At 63.3% G+C, this 20,626-nt stretch overlaps 1 protein-coding gene across 1 annotated transcript; it reads right to left on the bottom strand.

Moving 5' to 3' along the window:
- Nucleotides 1-13,107: 13,107 nt before the first annotated feature.
- LOC309675722 (regulator of cell cycle RGCC-like) lies at nt 13,108-18,381 on the bottom strand. The gene is made up of 5 exons (XM_082488084.1): nt 18,164-18,381; nt 17,201-17,356; nt 16,152-16,232; nt 15,052-15,114; nt 13,108-13,728 (listed from the first exon to the last, which is right to left on the bottom strand). Exons 2-5 carry the CDS (start codon nt 17,352-17,354, stop codon nt 13,721-13,723), a joined length of 306 nt encoding a protein of 101 aa, XP_082344210.1. The 5' UTR covers nt 17,355-17,356; nt 18,164-18,381; the 3' UTR covers nt 13,108-13,720.
- Nucleotides 18,382-20,626: the final 2,245 nt, after the last annotated feature.

Below are 20,626 nucleotides of genomic sequence, written 5' to 3'. Positions count from 1 at the left end.
TTAAAGGACTCTCAAATTCTGGCTGCCCTATTTCTTGCCCCATCTACTCCTGGAGGCTCTTTCAGATGCGAGTTTTCCTTGAGCACCCAAACAGACTGAGAGACCCCAGCTCTGCCCATGCACGCTCCAGCGGAGGCAGACAGAAAGGAAAACGGGCAGTGCACTCCCCAGCAGCTCATCCCACCGAAAAGGGGGGCAGCCTGCCCGCCCCCCCCCCCGGCGGCTCATCCCACCGAAAAGGGGGGCAGCCTGCCCGCCCCCCCCCCCGGCGGCTCATCCCACCGAAAAGGGGGGCAGCCTGCCCGCCCCCCCCCCCGGCGGCTCATCCCACCGAAAAGGGGGGCAGCCTGCCCGCCCCCCCCCGGCAGCTCATCCCGTTGCCACACGCTGCCCGAGGCCCATCGTCTGCTCTCATCACCGCCGTTCACCCACAGGAGAGGCCAATCGTGATGACGAGAGGATCATTTACCCATCCAAGGGGCGGCGGTGGTACCTTCCCCCAAGGCTCAGCTGCTCCTGCCTTCACTCTGACGCTTCTTGGAGCTGCTGGAAGAGAAAGAGTGACTTGCTCAGGCGAGAAAACACAGCCAGGACGCGCAGCCTCTCCCAGCACTGAACTGGGGGATGGGGCGGGGGGGGTTAAGCATCAGCAAGTGGCGCTGCAGGCACCTCTGACACTGGACTCGTGACACGGGGCACGGAGAGCACCGCTGCCCGCCCCAGGGAGGCGGGAATTCTCCCAACTCCTATTCGCTTCAACTTTCTACGCCGGCTTTGGCCAAAGCTGCCGCTGCCCACCTCCCGCTGCCACATCGGCACCCTCCCTCCCGCTGCCAGCGCCGGGACGAGCTGCCGTGTGTCCCGTCCCGTCCCCCGGGGGTCAACGGCACCTCAGCAACACTCAGGGCGGGGGCGGGAAGGGGCGGTAGGCCCACACCGCCCGGGCCCACAGTGGGCCCACACCGCCCGGAGCCGCGGCAGGCCCACACCGCCCCTCCCCACAAGTTCCCCGCCCCTCCCCCCAAGAGCTCAACTCAGCCCCGCAGCTCCCCCGGGCCCGCCCCGGCCCCTCGCCCCGTACCGCCGCCGCTGACGGGCCCCGCTCCGCCGCTGAGGCCCGACCCGGGCCCCCGCCGCCGCCGCACCTGCGCGAGGGGCGGCTCCGCCCACCGAGGGGCGGGGCGAGGAAAGGGGCGGGGCGGAGCAGAGGCGCTCGCGTAACGCCCGCCCCCCCGTTCTTCTCTCCGGGCAGGACGTATGCGCAGGCGCATTGCGCTGCTGCTGAAGCAGGGGCGCGCCTGGCCGGCGCCATTTTGAGTGTGGGCGCTGGGGTCTTAAAGCGGTACGGCCCTCATTCGGCAAGGCGGAGCAGGACGGTGTCAAGGGGCGGGAGGGTCCCTGCGTGAGGCCACCGTGAGGCCATAGCGCAGATCGCACCGTCTCTGTCCCGGTTCTGCCGTACCCCCTCCCCCATCGCTGACCCACCCCACCGCAGTCCCCCCCCCCACCCCCGCCAGCAAAGACTCCCCATCACTGACCACCCAACACTGACCCCCCCCATCGCTGACCCCCATCACAGACCCTCCCATCGCTGACCCCCCATCACTGATCCCCCATCGCTGACCCCCCCATCACTGACCCCCCATCACTGATCCCCTATCGCTGACTCCCACATCACAGACCCCCCCATCACTGACCCCCCATCACAGACCCCCCCCATCGCTGACCCCCATTGCAGACCCCCCATTGCTAAATCCCCCATCACTGACCCCCACCCCCTATCACAACCCCCCCCATCGCTGACCCCCCCATCGCTGACCCCCCCATCACTGATACCCCCATCACTGACCCTCCGCCACAGCCCCCCCTGCCCCCCCAGCAGGTCCCAAGGGTGCTGCTGAGATGCTCTGCCCCCCGCCACCACCGTCACCCCCGCTGGGCCCCCCCCATGCTGAGACCCTGGGGAAAACCCCCCAAACCCCCATGAGGACCCGACCCAAACATCTCCTTCTCTCCCCCGAGCTCAGCTCATCTGACACCCCCCGGCCTGGGGTGGGGACCCCTCTGTGGTCAGACCCCTCGGGGGGGACGGTTTTGACCCGGTCTTAAAAATAAATGTCCTCCTGCCCTCACCCACCCTCTGCCCTGGCCACCACGGGGGGGACGCGGGGGACACGGAGGGGTCCTGAAATGCCTCCAGCTGGAGAAGCCATCCCCGTACAAGACGGGGCACCCTCCAGCCCCCCAAAGTCTGACTGCGGTGGGAAAATGCTCACGGGAACGGGAAAATTTCCAGCTCCAGGAATGCTTCTCCCACTCAATCCACTCAATACCAAGAAAAGACGTTGGCGGTTCCTGTGACCCGCGGACAAGCTGTCCCCCGGCACCCACTTGCCCGCCTCCGTGCCCCCAGGAGGGGACCTGGGGCGTCCCCTGGGGCAGAAAATGCGTAAGATGGAAGAAGGGTGGGTTTAAAACAAGGACTCAACATCGGGAAAACGACTTTTTAGCCCCAGGTCTGGTCCTGGCTTGTGGCGTGGCCGCAGAGGACAACCTCGCTGACACCACCCTGCCCCCGGGGCCGGCGCCGGACCCCCCAGCCGGGGCAGAGCGGGGGGCTGGTGGCTCTCTGCCCCCCTCGGAAGGCTCCATCCCTCCTGTCCCCCACAGCGGACAGGTCTGGAGGAGAAAATGTAGCCCTAAAACCATCCTGAACCCGGCACCCCTCCACTCCTCCCCACCCAAACCCCACCAGATGGGCACCTCAGGGGGGTAACCCCAGTTCCCCCCCCAAGCCCAGATCCCCCGGGCCTGGCTGCACCCGCTGGTCTCTGCCCCAGTGCTCCCCGTGTCAAACTGGGAACACTGTCGGAGCAGAGCTGAGCTGCTGGGTGGGCCGGTGAGGGGGGACGAGAACTGTGGTGCCTCAGTTTCCCCTCTCCCCACCCGTCTCCATGGTCCGAGCGCTGCGATGGAGCAGCTTTTATGGGGATTTCCCCCACCCTCCTCCCGCGCATGAGTATCCTCAGCAGCACCAAGCTCCTTGGAGCAGCAGCCCACCTCCCAGTCCCTCACCAGTCCCACCAGTCTGCCCCGGGGACAGGCAGCAGCGGGGATGCTGGCAGCACTAGAGGGCAGCAATGGTGCAGGCAGGAGCTGCCCGGCCAGCCAGAGCCCACCACCAGCCAGGACCACCTCGCTCCAGCTCCAGGTGTCCTTGGAGGCATCTTCTCCTCCTCCCATGAAGACTGGCCCAAAATCCAGTTGGTTTCTTCTCCAGGCCTGGAAGTATGGCCAGTGCCTGCTGGGAGACAACCCAGAAGAGCCCAGAGCGGTGCTGGAGGACACACTGGGGTGATGGTGCTGGAAGCGGAGAATCTGTCTCGCTCCCGGCACGATGCTATGGGCACAAGGGGACTCGGGTCCAAACCTCTAATTCTCCCTTGTCCCAGTTCACTGGGCCGGGGGGTCCCCGCAAGCTCCCAGCTCCTGCTGGGATGGAGATGCTGAGGTGCTGCACAGACGTGTTTGCCGCCCCGAGGAGCGTCCCCTCTGCTGGCGCGTGGGAAGATGGCCCTACACCTCTCCATCGAAAGGCTTCCCCGGTGCCCAACGCCCTGGCACCCTCACCCCCCCGTGTCCCACCAGGAGAGGCAGCAAACAGGGGACTGTCACGGTGGGGCTGGCAGCACTCCCATTTTCGGGACGTGGGAGAAGACACACCTTAGTTTTCCCATGACAGCGACCCTCGAGGATGGCACCAGCACCACACCGTGTAAGTGAAGACCCTTTAGAGGAGGAAGATGTTGCCACAAGTCCTGGTGAGGTGAACCCTGGCTTCGTCTGACCTTCTCTGCCACTGCAGGGCTCGGCCGGGCTCCCCCGGGGACTAGTGCCGAGAAATGACCACCATGGGCTCCCCCGGCCTCGCCCCCACGCGGCTCCGCCGGACGCAACCAGCCCCACCGCATCCTTGTGCGCGGCGCCGTGCTCCCGCCGTGCCGGGAGCGGGGGCTGCTGGATTTGGCCTTCCACCTTCCTCCCCCACCACCACGCTCGGGGCTCTGGGGCTGATGGAGGGGGGGGCAGACGGGCAGCGGGTCCCTCCCCAGGGGTGGCAAGCACCCGCCCGCTGCCCAGAAGCCCGGCACACGTGGCAGCGAGTGGGTCCCGCCTGCCCTGCTTGCTGGTTCGGTCCCTTGCTGGTCCCCTTCCCCGTGTTACGGTCCCCAGGACTGGGAGATCCCGCCTGTCCCGCAGAGGAGGGTCCTCGCCCCCAGCACTCCCCGGAGCTGCCCCGTGTCCAGTTCCCCCACGGGACTCACAGCCCCACCGTTTTCCCCATGAAATGAACTCTTCGGTTTTTTTTTTTTTCCTCCTCCACCACTGTCCTGCCCCATCCCCGCGGCCGCAAGCGCTGCTCCACGGGGGACCTTCAGGAAGAGAAACCCGGACCTGGAGGCACCGGCAGACCCGCTCCGAGGGCAGAGCGTGCCGGGACGGGGAAGGCAGACCCCCATCCCCGATTTCCTGCCCATTGTTTTCGACACCGCTAACCCAGGAGCTTCACCAGAAGAAAGAAAAAAAAAAAAAAAAAAAATTAAAAAATCCCCCCTGACTGAGCGTGAAAGTCAGACTCATCACATGAAGGAAGGGACAGCCCCAGGGCCGCCCGCCGCGTCCCCAGCGCGCCGGGAAGGCGCTGGGTTCAGGGAAACAGGAAGCCCTGAAATAGCCGAAACTGGAAACACGTGGCCGGGGGAGCTGGGAGCACCCCACGTCCCACCACCTCCTCTGCGCAGCCCCTCGTTTGCCCCTTGGCATCATTTTGCCACCCTTCGCCTCTCCTGCCACTGCGGTTTCCTCTTCTCCCCACCCACCCCGTCCCAGCAGACCCCAGTCCAAAGCACTGGGCGCTCCGGGACCCGTCCCTGCTGTGCTCTGGGCCACCCCGGATCTGGTACCCGACGTGGAGAGCGCACCCCAAGAGAGGTCCCGGCGGTGGGTGCAGCCTGTCCCGCTTCCGCGAGAGAGCTCAGCGCCGTACCCTCCCGGCGCGGGGATAAAACCAGCGGTGATCCTCAGCGAGGAAGCAACCAGCTTCTTGTCCAGCCCCACGCCGTCGCCCTGCAGGGATGGAGGTGCTGACTCAGGGGTGGGAAGGACCCGGAGCCGGGTCCGAGCTGACCGCGCAGAGGGCGAGCGGGAAGGAGGGGATGCTCTGGACCGCGGGAGGCTGCAGGGAGGAGGATGCTGCTTCATCCACCGGAGATCTACCCAGCATCGGCCTTCCGAGTGCCGGCAGCCAACGGGTAGCAAGGCGCACACCCCCCAGAAAAAGCAAATATGGCAGCAAAATGGGAAAAGAGTTGAACTTTAAAATCGAAACATGCCCTAGAGAGGTAGGACAGGGAGAACGCGAAAACTCATGGGACGCAGTGAGGAAAGGCACGCGCGGCTGGGCATCGTGCTGACCGAACCAAAAAGAATTATAAGTTGAGGGGAAAAAAAAAAACAAACAAAACCAAACAAAAAAAAAACGATATTTCAAGTCCAAAGATCGCTGCATGAGCAGACGGCGAGCCTGTGGGTGCAGAAAATCGGGGGGGATTACGTCAAGGAGGGTTATTTGCAGGCTTAACCCCCTGCTATGGATGCAGGCTTGGCGCCGAGGAACGGCGACGCAGGGCTGGACCCTCCCGGTATTAGTTTAATTAGTTTAATTACGAGGTTAATGCCAGCTAAGCCAGCAGGGAGCCTCGGCTCCGATCAGCTGCGTTCCTCTGTTCGCCCTCGAGTTTGCCCGGACTGGGACCAGTCTTGGACACGTCAGCCAAAGGGTTTTGGCTGGGATGGAAACGGGGCTGCTGCCCCACGGTCCAGGGTGGCCCGGGGCCACACAACTTTGCCGCTGGTGGGGATGGCAGGAGGGCAGCTCCTAACGAAGCGGGGGGGGAGGAGAGGGGAGGGAGGGGTGAAGCGGCAGGAGAAAGCCCAGAGAGACGGGACAACCTTTCCCTGCTGTCATCCCATGCCCCAGACCTGCTCTGCCGCCGCGTGAAATACCGCCGGCACGTGAGGCTCGGCCGTCCCCGGGGACAGCCGGCCCCTGTCCGAGCAGAACAGAACAATCCCGGGAAGTGACCCGGAGGGGGGCTGAGGGGACAGGATGCCGCGCTGGCCGCCACCGCCGGCATTGTCTCTTTGGATACCTGGGGGGTGAAGTCAGAGCCCAGCCCGGCCGTGGGGGTTGAGCGGGGAACAGCGGCCCAGGGAAAAAAACAAGACACAAAATCCCTCTGATCGCAGGCGCCCGCCGCGGCCACCACCCGGGTGAAACCTCGGTGAGGACCTGGAGGAGCTTGTCTCCTCTCGTCCTCGGAGGAGAAACGCGCCCGCTCCACACTGAGCGATGCTGTGGAGCTCCCCCGTCCTCCGGGCAATGGGGGAGGTCACACAGAGACTCCCTGGGGACATTTTCAGGAGTCAGAAAAAGCAGTTCCACCACTGCTGAAGAAACCACCCAGCCCTGGTCTGCAGCCTGGATGCCCCGGAAAAACCTGGCCTGTTGTCTGCCCTGGTAGCTCTAAAGATAACGTGCTGTCTCCATGGATGGCCAGTTCACTGCCGACCTTGCCAGGGTCTCCCCCGGGGCAACCCAAGGTGGGGACCACCCTTGGGGTTCCCTTGGGGTTTCCTTGGGGATCCCTTGGGGTTTCCTTGGGGCACTGGTGGTGGAAATCAGGGCAGAGGGTGCAAAGCAGGAGGAAGACCCCTCAGCTCTGGTTGACACCAGCACTCTTTGCAGCCTGGAGGGACACGGGTTGGAGCCGAAGCCGCACCGCTCGCTGCGGGGATGAGTTTGAGCACTGAAGGGGTTCACACTGGAACGGTCCTCTGGGCGCTGGTTGGAGCAGGGATGCATCTCACAGGTCTTAATGCATCTGGAAAGATGGTCCAGCAGAGACTTGCTGCTCTTTGGAGAAGAGCCTGCGGAGGGCTGGTGGAACTGGGGGGTCGGCAGGGGCTGTAGAGGATGGAGAGGAGAGCTCAGCCTGGCTCTCTGAACACCCTGTGGGTGATGGAGAGCTCCCTCCACCCCACTGCCCATTGCACCTTGGCTAGCTTCCTCCTTGCACCATTCTCCTGTGCAGGTAGCCCGAGCCCACCATGGCTGATGGAGCCCCTAACCTCTTGCCTGGCCCATAAGGGCCATGTTGCCACGTTCCCATCACCCTCAATCAGGATCTGAGGCTGCTCAGCCTGAACCACAGCTCTTCTTGCAGCCCTGCGCCAACCAGCCTCCCTCCAGCCTGCCTGTCCCACCACCAGCTGGGTTGGCCACCCTGGGGACTCCCCCAGCACAGTCGTGACCCAGGATGCCCAGAGTCTCCGACGTCCCCACTGGATCCCTCAGGGGTTTCACATCCTTCCGTGGCATCACAGCTGAGGTCTTCCGTCTCTGCGGTGGAAGCTGTGGGCAGGGACGGCGGAGGCACCGGGCTATGTCACCGCTTTCAGGTCTGGGAAGGAAGTTTGTTTCTGGAGAGGTGTTTCAACAGAGAGGAGCAGTCAAAGCCTACGTTCATTCCCCTCTTGCCCAAGCACGGGTCTCCCTTGGAGGAGGCAAAGCCACCCCACATATCACAGTGGTGTGTCTCTTGCTTATGGTGGCCAAAAGTAAGAACCGATATTTCAAGAATCATAGAATCATCACCGAATGGTTTGGGTTGGAAGGAACCTCAAACAACAACTCACTCCAACCCCCCTGCCCCGGGCAGGGACACCTCCCCCCAGCCCAGGTTGCTCCAAGCCCCGTCCAACCCGGCCTTGACCACCTCCAGGGATGGGGCATCCACAACAAAGACCTGAGAGACAGTTGGGTTTGTTGTGTCTGGAGGCAGGTAGGGTCACCATGCCCGTCCTCCCTTGGTCCCCAAAATGGAGACGGTCCCCAGAGTGCCCTGACAAGTGGTGAAGGGCAGCAGAGGGGAGCGAGTCAGTGCTTGGGGCATCGGGGATCTGCTCTGCCATCCTGTGTCCCCCGCAGGCGTCACCGGGGCTGTTCTCCATCAGGGATTCAGATGATGGAGACTTTGGTCTTCCCAGGTCCTGCACTGATACCTGCGTCACCACCTCCCGCGGGCAGGACCTGGGTCGGGCGCAGGCAGGGCTGGCAGCTCCCCGGGGAGAGGAGGGGGCCGAGGATGGCACCCCCCAGGCTGGTGGGGCAGGAGGGAAGAGCTCAAGAGCAGAGCTGCTCAACGTGGCTGGGGGCTGTCCCACACACCCAGCAGCAGGAGGACCAGCTGAGGAGGAACCCGGAGCCACCATCATAGTCAGGTCCCACAGAACCAGAGCTTCTTCCCGCTCCCCCCAGGACGGGACCCCCATGGGTGCTCCCCTCACTGCTGCCAGCCCTGGGGAGGGACACCACACCCAGTGCGGGACGAGCTGGGGTCTGGGTGGGCAAGGAGTGACAAGCCGGGCTTTTGGAGGGGAAACGTGACCTACAATGAGAGTTGTGCCTGCCCCCACACAGCACTCCAGAACCAGCTAAAAAGAGTGCTGGAAAATACGCTTTTAAGTCAGGATCTGAAAGGGTCCTATGGCTCCTTCAGCCTGGAGAAGAGAAGGCTCCGGGGAGAACTTACGGCGGCCTTCCAGTGCCTAAAAGGGCTCCAGGAGAGCTGGGGAGGGGCTTTTTCCAAGGGCATGGAGTGATAGGACAAGGGGGAATGGCTTCAAACTGGAAGAGGGGAGATTTAGATTAGATATTAGGAAGGAATTCTTGGCTGTGGGGGCGGTGAGCCCCTGGCGCAGGGTGCCCCGAGAAGCTGTGGCTGCCCCATCCCTGGAGGTGTTCAAGGCCGGGTTGGACGGGGCTGGGAGCAACCTGGGCTGGGGGGAGGTGTCGATGATCTTCAAGGTCCCTTCCAACCCAAACCATTCTATGATTCTACTTCTCCTTTCCTGTAAATGTGGAAAGATCCCCCCAAAACACGTGAGAGGGCTTCTCAGGAAAGAAAGGCAGCAGTAGACGGCATCCCCAGCGTTAGGTTATCTCCCAAAGTAGTCACAGCCTCTTGCATCACCACAGCCGCGCTGTCTGGGCAGCCAGGGACTTCCCTCCCCCAAAGGACGGGGTTCCTCTCTGAAACGCAGCGTGCCACAGACGTCCCCAAGCGCACGCAGCCCTGCGGAGCACCATGCGAGTGTCCTCCTGGCTGCTGGAGGAGAAAGCACCAGCTGGAGCTGGTGGAGCTCAGCAGTCCGAAGAGGACCAGAGCCATGGTTACACGGGGATGAAGAAGAACTTTTGGTGGGACTACTGAGGTCCTGATCCAAATTTTTCTGCAGGTAGACATCGAGGCCCTCTTGCTACTAGGTTTTAAGCTCAACAAGAGCAACAGCTGTTGGTGTTTTGGTGGAGAAATACCTCACCTTAGGTGCCTTTCTCAGGGCTGACCCGCTCAGCTGGATGCCATGAAGAAAATTTCAGTCTGTAATTTCTTTAGGGGAATTCTGGTGACTCTTTTTACCCCCACAGAGGCTGGGAAGATCCTCCGGGTGGGAGCAACTTTGTGGAGGAACACCAAGCCTGGGTAGTCTGAGGGACCGTGTCCCGCTCGGTCACCCTCTGCGGAGGCAGAAGCCCTGACGCCTGCACGCTTGCCCTGCCTCCCCACAAGGCTCGAGGGATGCCTCCACCCAGCAAAAGGCACCTCATCCCTTCTTCCTATGGAGGAAGAACACAGGGAGGTACGGGCAACATCTGCCCAGAGGTGGTCCCTACAGTGTGGCCACCGAGGAGGTTTCTGGCTGTCCTCTGTGCAGCAAGGGAGGGAGGTGGCTGGTTGCCCTGCGTGGCTACGGGCCACTTCTCCTCAAGTTCTCACCTCCATGGTCCAGCCTGGCCGTTTGGGTCCCCAGGACAACCTGCAAGCTGGCATCGCAGCTGGAGCCGAACGCTCCCAGCCTGGGACCGGGGGCTTACTGAAGACCCCATGAAAATTAACGTGTGGTACCCACTGCTGGAGCAGCACCCGCTCTGCTGGTAAATAACCACCGCGCTCTCCAGAAAAGCTGGGTTTGCAGCCGGGCTGGAAGGAAAAGGTGCAGGCAGGAGGCCCGTGCAGTTGCCTCGACTCCGGTTAGCCACTTCCCGTCCCTCGGCGGCCCTGCGTGCGCTGCTCTCGCTTCTAAGAAAACAAGTGAGCAGTGAGCAGGCAGCCGACCGCGGGACGGTGAACGCGCGGCTGGAAGCGGTGCCAGCCTCGCAGGTGGCCCCGCGCAGGCTGGGTTTCTTCTCCGCTGACCGTGGTGGGACAGGGGGGGCTGTGGCCCTCTTCCCCCTCTGCTGCCCGCGCCCCGGCCAGCCTGGACCAGGATGCTGAGAGCTCCAGCATCCCCCGGGCAGCGCCGCAAGGGCCTGACCAACCCCCGCTCCTCCAGCACCCTCAGCTCCCCGTGCCTCCGGATCACAGAATGGTTTAGGTTGGAAGGGACCTTGAAGATTTTCGAGTCCCACCCCCCTGCCCTGGGCAGGGCCACCCCCCCCCCCAGCCCAGGTTGGTCCAAGCCCCGTCCAACCCGGCCTTGACCACCCCCAGGGATGGGGCAGCCACAGCTCCTCTGGGACGAGGGGTTCCCCACCCTGGCAGGTCCAAAGGACTCTCAAGACTCTTTGCAGAGCCCCACGCAAAGTCGAGCCCGGCCCCACTGCTCCCAGGGCTCCTTGGTCCTGGTCCAGCCTCCTCCGAGCTGCTGGGGGGGGGGCGGGGAAGAAGGGCCCAGGGGAGGAACTGACGTGTCGCAGGACGTGCTCGTTCACGCTGATTGTTTTTGCAGCCCCTCCGCCGCACGTGCACACAAGGACCATCCAACCTTCCCCGCTGACCTGCTCTTGGGTTTTCAGCTGCCCCGTGAGCGTGGCCGGGAGGTGGCGGTCCCCCCCCCCCCCAGGCTGCACAACAGCCCGTGGACAACTGTCCCCTCCCAGACTGGTGGATGCCATAGCTCCCATCTCAGTGCCCCCCTGCCATCCAAGTGTGTCCCCAACTCTTGCCTGGGTTCCCCAGGAAAAAAAAAATCCCCCACCCTGTCCCAGCAGTGACATGATGGAGCCCCTGTGCCCACGGGGGTCTGCTTGTAGTGACGGGCACGAGTCCATCCGGGGGGGTTTAGGCTGAGCATCACCATCGCTGCAGGCTGGGCAGGACGGCGCTGGCACTACGTCCCACGTCACCCACACGTAGCGCTGGCACTGTGGGGTGCCCGGTGCCACCCCCACCGTCCTCCCAGCACCAACCCGAACTGACGCTGACAGCCCTATCACTGGGTGCGGGAGGCGCCGCGAGCCCCGGAGAGGATCCCGCGCAGCACGGGATGGCTCGGCCGCGTGCCCTGGCCCATTCCAGGGGCTGGGGGCGAGTCGGGGTGGAACCCAACCCCCTCTCCTGGCAACCCCCACAACAAACAACCCCTCTGGAGCTTCACCCGGTCTGCTGTCGTGCTGCAGGGGTGTATCAGCCGCAGCAGAGTTGGGGCTTGAAAGTATTTATATCTGCAGCTGCTTAGCAACATCCGCAGACGCCGCGCTGCTGCGAGCAGCGCCCAGGGAAGGCGGCGGCGGCGTGGGATTCCCCAGCCCAGCACGGAGCATCACCGCAACCCAGCCGGAGACCGCGCCGCCGGGTGAGCTATGAAAGAGCCCCTTCCCACGCAGGCTGGTAACGGCGCTGGTGCTGCCCGGAGGCAGAAGACGACCGTGGGTGGGATAAATACCAGTCAGAGCTCAACTGCAAGGGCGAGACTCCTGCGCGCAATGACTCAGAGGGGAAAAAATGTCCCGAGCGACACTGGGGTCGCTGCCATCACCAACATGCGAGGCAGGGACAGTCCCCGCAGCCCCGTGGATGTGGGCTGAGTCTCCCGGCAGAGTGGGGCGCTCCGGCCCCCGCAGCACGGCCGAGCATCATGGGCACATCTCCGAGCATCACCACCGCCCCCGGCCCCACCGCACCGCTCTCACCCCCATCCTCTGGCTGCCCCTCGATGGGGCCGGGGAGTCCCTCTGGGAGGCAGATCAGTGGCCACGTCATGCAGCGTGGGGAAAGCGACGGCAAAAAGTGTCCCTATGCATGACCTGCCCTGCACAAGGCTCTGCAGGGGCTGCTCACAAGCCCCCCGCCGCACTCCGGCCCTCCCTCCCGAGCCCTGGAGTCTGCAGGATTAATGCCCGCTCAGCAGATCTCTGTGCCAGCGCTAAGCCCCAGGCTGGCAGCTTAGATGACCAATATCCTCCTGATCAGTACCCCATGAACCATGGGGGTGAGGGAAGAAGCTAAAACCGTCTCGTTTCCTGCTCAGACGGTTGCAACAGAGCCGCACGTGGTCCTGCTCCACGCGGACATCACCCCAGGGATGAGCAGAGCCCCACGTTTCCCCTTTCCCCTGAGCTCCTCCGGGTCATCCCACTGCTCACGGGGCAGTTTCTGGGGAGGAGGAACCCCGGGGTGGACCCTGTCCATCCATCCCCACTGCCCTCCTTCTGTCCATCCACCCCCGCCACCCTCCCTGCCTCTGTCCATCCATCCAACCATCCCCGCTGCCCTCCCTCCCTTTGTCCATCCATCTGTCCCTGCTGCCCTCCCTCCATCCCCACTGCCCTCCTTCTGTCTATCCATCCCTTCTGCCCTACCTCCCTCTCTCCATCCATCCCTTCTGCCCTCCCTCCCTCCGTCCATCCATCCCCACTGCCCTCCCTCCCTCCTTTTGTCCATCCATCCACCCCCTCTGCCCTCCCTCTGTCCGTCCGTCCATCTGTCCCCTCTGCCCAGGCACACGCCAGCCACAGGCAGAGGGTAGCCTGGCCGACCCCACACTCAGCCACAGGCAGGGAGGACCAAGGGCTCTCCTCCAAGCAGACAAAAGCTGCCAAATTTACTTCCCTGAGGCATCTCCCCCCACCCCAAGCCCACTGTCCCCCCGGCTGGCAGCCCCCCGGCCTCGGGCACAGCACCGGCGCTCCTGCTCCCACCCCTGCAGGCAGCTGCGGAGGAGAGAGGAGCCCGTGGGGAAAGGCTGAGCACACACACACAGACGTGCAGAGACTTAAAGTCCCGTTTATAAAAATACATCCCGCCTGTACAGTGCATAATGTCCTTTTTTACAGTATTTACAGCAGCAGCCGGGGCACGGGCAGGGGCTGTATCTGAGGCCACCTGAGCAAAGCGAAGGGCCAGCAGCGGTGGGCACTGCCCGCGAGCGATGCTGCCACGGGAACGGGCTTCCCTGACCCAGCATGGGGACACCACGGTCTTCCTGCAAGCGGATCCTCCCTAAAATCACTCGGGGTTTCTCCTCTGGCTTCACCAGCGACATAGACACCCCCCACCCCCAACCCCGCTCAGTGCCGAGGGCTGCCAGCCCCCATTGTGGGTCAAAGCGTGGTACCCCCAGCGAGAGCTCATCCCGTCTCCCTGCTGGAACCTGCCTGGCCACCATCACAGCCCAGTTGCCCGTCCCATGGCCGGATGAGTCCCTGCAGGCAGCAGGCGCTGTGTTTCCCCGGTGCGGAGCGGGGCGGCACACGGGACGAGCTGCCGCCCGCGCCGGCGGTGGGTGGCAGAGGCAGAGAAGCAGAGGCTGCATCAGGGAGGCATGGGGCTCGTCTGCTGTGGGTCCTCCTCTCCAAACTCGCCACCAAAACCACATCTCACATCTCTGCCAGACAAAAGAAAAAAAAAAAAGAAAAAAAAAAAAAAAAGAGATTGGCAAGAGGACTGTTGGGGAAAGAAGGGGTGCACGGCGCACTGGACCCCCCCAGGCATCACCAGCAGCAGGGTTAGAGCAGAACTCCGCTGGGTTGGGGGGGACTCAGGTCCCTTTCCCGCCTCGCTGCCTCCCAGCATGGCTCAGGGCCAGCAGAAGCAGTGCTTCCCACCACCCACCTCATTTTGGACAGTCAGAAGGGAAAGGGGGAACAGATACTGGGAACTGTGACTGAGGCAGTCTGCCTAAGGGGGATTATTTTTTCCTTTTGATTTAAAAAAAAAAAAAAAAAAAAAAAAAAAAGTAGTTCTCTCTGCCTCTAGCCTGTCCCCCAGGGAGAGGGAGTGTGGCCTCTGCCTCAGTTTCCCCAGCGATGAAGCTACTGGGCACCAGGCAACCTCACAGGACCGCAGAGCTGCCCATCTCAGCATCACCACCTTCCCCAGGGCCACCTGCAGCAGAGCCCCTCGCCAGGAGGGGAACACCTGCAGGAGGAGACCTCCACCCACCCGCACTCCCCGAGGGCCGGGATTCCCCTCTCTGCCCCCCCACAGACCCTCTGAAGCGGTTCCCGCTCCGAGACCTGCCCACGGCTTCGCTCGGTGCCAACACCCCCCCACGGGGCGCTTCCATGGGCACACGTTCGGTGGTGCTTATCGGGTCCGAACCCTCACTGCCCTCCCTCCAGATGGGACATTTCCATGGGGCTGATTTTTTCCAGGCTGGGGGGTACCACAAGGAAAAAATCCTCTTTTCCTCCTGTTCACCTTCCCCTCCCACCCCCAGCAAAGAAAAGCCCTTGAGCAGCAGCGGGAGGGAGGATGGAGGCTGATGGCTGCAAACATCTGTACATCTTCCTGACAACATCTGTAGCTCTGCAGGTTGCGGCTGTTTGGCCACCTTTTTTTGGAGGCCTTCACCCTCAGGACCGATCCGGCCTCCACATCCCCAACCCCTCCACCAGGACAGTACTGCCGCCTCCGCCTCACCCGCTGGGGGAAACTGAGGCAGCAGAGAAGGGGAGACACTCCAGCAGTGGGATTTCAGCCCCAGCTGGAAGAGCTTGAAGAGGGATGAGGGGGTGGCATCCAGATGAGCCCCCCCTCGCAAAAGAAAAGACAGAAGCATTCCATCCCTGCATCCCAAACCTAAGCGCCCCGCAGTGGGAGCCCCAGCCCGGAGGGGTGCCACGCCAGGGGCAGCGGAGAAGCCCCGGCCGGGGCGTCCCACCACGCTGGATGCAGGGAAGCGCCGGGCTCGGAGCTGCGTACGTACCCTCCAACACTTTATCCAGGTCCGCAATGAACTCCTCCAGCTCCTGCGTGTCTCCCAGCTTAGCTAGCGGAGAGAAACGCACCGTCAGGTCTCCGCCACCCCCACCCCTCCCCAGCTCTAATTTGGGAGGGGAAAGCTCCCTACCCCTCGCTCCTAACCCCACTTGCTCCAGCCGCCTGCCGCTCCTGCGCCAGCCCGGCGCTGCCTGGCCGCGGCGGGAGGGGGTTCCGGGGGGGCTGCGTGGGCAACGGGGGCTCAGGAATAACCTCAGCCAAACGCCCCCCAGCACAGCGTCCCCGTGGGTCGGTGCGGCTCGGTGGGATTACAGCCCACGGCTGTACGCAGCTGCTGAAGGCAGCAAAAGGGCATCACCGAACCTTCCCAAGCAGTTGGCTCAGGAGTCCCGCACTCGCGTGGGGTTTAAGGGCAGTTCCAGCATCACCTGTCCCCGTGGGTGTCCCCCCCCCCACGTGCGCACAGAGATCAGGGCTGAGGAGCGAGGGGTTTCCCCAAGGATGCTGCTCGAGGAAGGAAGACCCCAGGACTAACTCTGTCCTGCGGACACACGGCATTCCCACCCCCCACCCACTCTCGGACACGGGCTCTGGGGGTTGGATGGTGCCCGCAGGTACCACAGCACGTGAGCATCCCATAACCCAGCCAGCAGCGCTGCAAGCGCCACGTGGGGGAAAGCACAGAGGCAGAGCACCTCCTCCCCTGCGCAGGGGACCGGCCAGGAAGGACTCCGCAGCAACCAGAGCTGGATCCATCCATGGTGGGACGGGTGCTCACCTTCCCTGTGCCCCTTCGTCCCTGCACGATCCCGCATTTCCCAGGTGGGGGACAGAGCCCCTCTCGGTGACCCTCCCAACCAGACCCCTGGCTCGGTCTAGCCTTGACTGGGAACATCCCAATCCAACTTCACACCTCTTCCAGGATCCAGCCAGGACCCCAGGGCTCATTCCCACCTCCAAACCCTGCTTGGCCCCATTGCCACCCCCCTCCCTCAGGGCCAGTGAAGGCCCATGGCTGCCGGGCCGAGCCAAGCGCGCAGAAGGAAGCTCTGGCATCAGCCCCCCGGGCAGATCTTGAAGCCTCACCTTTGGAGGGGTACGCGTTGGCAGGGGTGTTGAGGTCCTCCTCGCTGGAGTTGAGGCTGCTTCCCGGGGACGTGCCAGTACCTGCAGATACAACGCATCAGCCACGGTCCACGGTGAGAGGCACCTTGTAAAGAAGTTGCAGGACCAGGGACCAACCTCACAGAGCCATAGAAACACTTTGATTGGAAGAGACCTTTAAGATCATCAAGTCCGACCATTAACACTGCCAAACCCACTGCTAACCCACGTCCCTCAGCATCACATCCACCCATCTTTTAAATCCCCCCAGGGATGGGGACTCCACCACGTCCCTGAGCAGCCTGTGCCAGTGCTTGACAACCCTTTCCATGAAGAAATTTTCCCCAGTATCCATCCTAAACCTCCCCTGGCGCAACTTGAGGTCGTTTCCTCTTGTCCCATCGCCTGTTCCTGGGGAGCAGAGCCCAACCCCCCTCGCTGCCCCCTCCTTTTGGGGCACTGTAGAGAGCGAGAAGGTCTCCCCTCAGCCCCCTTTTCTCCAGGCTGAACCCCCCCAGCTCCCTCAGCCGCTCCTCACCAGACCTGTGCTCCAGACCCCCCACCAGCTCTGTTGCCCCCTCTCATGCATGGCATGGGGCCCCTGGTCCACCCTCACTCTTGGCCAGCCTGTTTGCTCTTTCAAAGCAAGGAATGCTTGGAAAAAGGGAACTGAGCCCCTCTGCCAGGCCAAACAGCACCAGAGGTTGCCCGGACACGGCCACAAGGGCTCCTCGGGGTTATTACAGCGCCCTGGTTCCCTCTGAGCTCCCGGTTATCTCAAGCCTCGTGCGGTCCTGCAGCAGCCAACCCAGCAGAAGGAGCCCCAGCAGCCGTTGGCAGCCCCTGGGCCAGGATCCAGCAGTCACCACCGGACGCGACTCATCCAGCCCGCGAGAGAGGAGTCAGGCAGGCAACTCGGCGGCGGGAGCTGCAGGAAGCTCTGTGGTTTCCCACAGAGGAACCCCAGAGCAACTCCAGCCCAACAGACACCGTCCTCCCCAAGGGCTCCTCATTCCCCGCCCCAGACTCACTCTCCAGCTCATCGATGCCGCTGTCGTACACGCTGTGTCCCGCTTTCCTCTTCAGCTCCTCCAAGTACTGCTCGTATTGACACGCGGGGCCTCGGTCAAAGTCCTCCATCACCTCGTCGAACTCCCGCAGCAGCTCGCTGAGCTCATCAGCCATGGCTGGGGGCAAGAAGTCAGGGGAGAGAGAGGTTTGGGGGTTTACTGGGGCAGACAGCCCCAGTAAATCCTCTGGGGAGCAGCACCAGGCGGGGGCCGGGGCAGAGCCCCACTCTGGGCCACCTCTCTGCAGACAGGTTGCCACCTCTTGCCCCGAGCAGCAAGTCCAGGGCTGCCACTGCCCTTCACAGCCCCCAACCCTGCAGAGCTCTGAGCACACCCAGCTCCTCGGGCAGCCCGGCCATCCTCCCAGCTCATCCCACAGCTGAGCAGGGGCCCGACCCAGTGAGAAACTGGTCCTGAGCAGGCAAAGGTCTTGATCCTGGACCCAGCTTCTTCCTCCGCCTTCAGGGGAGGTTACGGCAGGGCTGGCTGGTGGCCCTGGAGCGTGTTGAGCCTGGGTGACCGTGCCCTGGGCAGCCAGCCCAGCTCCCAGCGACGTGCCGCTGGCTCCCCCCGGGTCCTGCCCCACAGCCCGTGCCCGGAGCGGACCCACAGACGGCTGAAGGTACCGGTACAACCGGCGGAGAGGAGAGGGGCGAGGGCCAGCACCGAGCTCGGGCTGCCTGGGGGCCAGCACCGGCGGGAAGGGGCCACCAGAGGCTCCGCGGACGCGGCCGTGTCCAGTCGGGGCCGGACCCGACGGAGCCGCCGGTGGCACGAACCGCGTCCCTCTCCCCGGGGCTTTCCCGGCGGGATGAGATGGAGATGGAGATGGAGGGGGGGGGGGGGGGGGGATGTAGTATAGAGGTGCTGAGCCCCTCCGGGGACGGGACGGGACGGGACGGGACGGGACGGGACGGGACTCACCGACGGGCTGGGCTGGGCTGGGCTGGGCTGGGCTCGGCTCGGCTCGGCTCGGCTCGGCTCGGCTCGGCTCGGCTCGGCTCGGCTCGGCTCGGCTCCTCTCCGGGCGGCGGCGGCGGGTCCGGTGCGGTGCTGTCCCGGGCGCGACGGGGCGGTTTTAGCGCCGGGAGCCGCCCCGCGCCCACGGGGGGCGGTGGGAGGGGCGTGGGAGGGGCGTGGCGGCTCCGCCCCGCCCCGCCCTCCCCGGGGGACCGCGTCGCTCCCGTGGGATCCCCCCGCCGTCTCCGTGGGGCACCCCCCTGCCCCTCCCGTCCCCGTCCCCCCCCCACCCCCCCGGCCACGGAGTGGGGCCCGGGGGTCTCCCTCGCCCCCGCAGGAGGAGGGACCGACCTCTCCCACGCGGGACTGGCCGCGGCCCCGCGTTGCGATGGGGCCGGGGACAGGGGGTTGGGGACCCGTGCCCTGTGGAGCCGGGTGGCCAAAGCCCTTCCACACCATAGCAGCCACGGGGGGGGACACGTCCCTCCAGTCCCCCACTGCCTCCTCAGTGGCGCCGGTCCCTCCTGCCCGGCGGGACCCCGGTCCAGGACAGCTTCTGCCGGGGCTGGAGATGTTCTTGAGATCTTCAGGTCTCCTCCCAGGTGCCCTGTTTGCTTCCCTGCATCATTGTCCCTCCACCCCACCACAACTCAAAGTCCCGTCGGATGAGTTTTCCACTTCTCCTTCAACTGAGCTTTGCCCCCGTTCCTCAGCGCTCACCCCCCCTTCATCCTTTCTGCGGACTGAAGTCACTCCCCAGCGTGTGACAATGGGCTTTGCTGTAGATTCTCTTTCTCCTCCTGCCACGACCTTAAAAACTGCCCTACGAGAGAGTGAACAGAGGTGGGCACCCGTTACAAGGATGCTGCTACTTCTCTGTGCTTATGAGTCTGTCATCATCGGAGGAACCCACAACAATTTGTTATCATTTAGACAATTATTCTCTCACCCCATGACCCCTCCCCACCTGGGAAGGGGATTTGGGAAAAAACAAGGAAACCTGAGGGCTGAAATATAAACAGATTTCATAGAATAAGACCAGATAATTAACATTAACAGCACTAAAGAGCCAATATTGATCCCGATGCCGATATAAATCCCCAGGGATTACCCCCAGCCCGTTCCATCGGTAGGAGCCGGGCGCTCCCAGCAGTGACAGCCCATGGGGGACCCTGCGAGCGCTGCGGCTGCGGGAGGAAGGGAAGGGCTCCGGGCTGCGGCACCGGGGCAAGGAGTTCTCATGGCGGCAGCCGTCACGGGGGAGAGAGAACTCCTCAGCAAACGTTCTGATTGATACGGAATGGGCCGTTCACGGTATGAACTAACCCTGTTGGGCAGCGTGGGCCGAGCGCCCACATCTCGCTCCTCCTCATCCCCGCACCCGGCGAGCTCGGAAACACCGAGACCCTGAAACCCACCCCCCATCGCTGGCTGTAAAGTCAATATTTTCACCAATTCTGACACGGGAGTCTTCTAAAAGTGCGATTTCCCCGAGCGTTTGAGGAGAAATTAGTCCTGTGTTGCTCCAACCAGGACAGGGATCCCGATGGTTTCTTTACTCCCTGCTGCCTCGCGGTTTGTATCCCTCGGGAAACCAACCAGCCAGCAACCACCTCCCCACAGCAGCCCACCCCCCCGCCGGCACAGGGCCCCTACAAACAGCGAGAGGGAAACTTTCAGATTGTTTGAAAAGGCGGAATCAGCGAGGCTTGCAGATTTGGCTCGGGGAGGAGGGGAAAAGAGTCCGGCGAGAACTAAACCTGAAGGGTGACAGAAGCTGGTCCAGAGCGACGCCGACGCTTCAGGAACGCCGGTGCTTTGCAACCGATGTGTAAAGCGGGGGTTTATTTTGTGAGGCTGAAATAAAACAGGCTATAAGGAAACATCTGTGCGCGCCAGGCAGCGGCAGCCAGCGCGCTTCCGAGGGAGAAAAAACCCTCTGCGTACGGCTCAGAGGCGGCAATTCCCAGGCAGAGGCAGCGGGGGCCGGAGCTGGGCTGCCCTCAGGCGGAGTTTTTAGCAATATCCCCACCGGCAGCGACAGCCCGTACCGAGCGGTTTTCGAGTCTTGCGATGCGGTGGCAGAAAAAAAACCCACAGAGATTTTGATATTTTCTGTAGTAAACGGGGAAAGAGGGTGCGCTTCCCAGCGCAGGTCACCTTTTAAATCCTTCTGTGGCTTCCAAGGGGGCAACATAGACAGGCGGCTCGACACCTCGTGTAGACCTGTTGGCCAAGGGGCTGCAAGCCCCACGTCTCCCACATCCCCAGCTGTGGTGTAGCTCTGCAGCACGTATTTCCCATGTGCCATGAAGGCGTTAAAGTTCATATATTAGCTGCTATAATTTCTCCGCACTTAGTTCTTAGAGAGGTGTGTGGCAAAAGCAGTGGAAGAGCAAATTAAAGCTCAGAGGAATCAAGGGAGAG

This window comes from Vanellus vanellus, assembly GCF_965231255.1.
Source record: "Vanellus vanellus genome assembly, chromosome: 10".
Classification (NCBI taxonomy): domain Eukaryota; kingdom Metazoa; phylum Chordata; class Aves; order Charadriiformes; family Charadriidae; genus Vanellus; species Vanellus vanellus.
The sequence above is the reverse complement of the archived record's forward strand: the minus strand, read 5'-3'. Positions and strand labels throughout refer to the sequence as shown.

Excerpts from the sequence above, each read along its gene's own strand:
- LOC309675722 (XM_082488084.1), bottom strand. The coding sequence starts at position 17,354 with ATGGCTGATGAGCTCAGCGAGCTGCTGCGGGAGTTCGACGAGGTGATG. Across the intron at positions 16,233-17,200 it reads CGGCATCGATGAGCTGGAGA|GTACTGGCACGTCCCCGGGA; the intron begins GTGAGTCTGGGG and ends TTGTATCTGCAG. Across the intron at positions 15,115-16,151 it reads CAACGCGTACCCCTCCAAAG|CTAAGCTGGGAGACACGCAG; the intron begins GTGAGGCTTCAA and ends TCTCTCCGCTAG.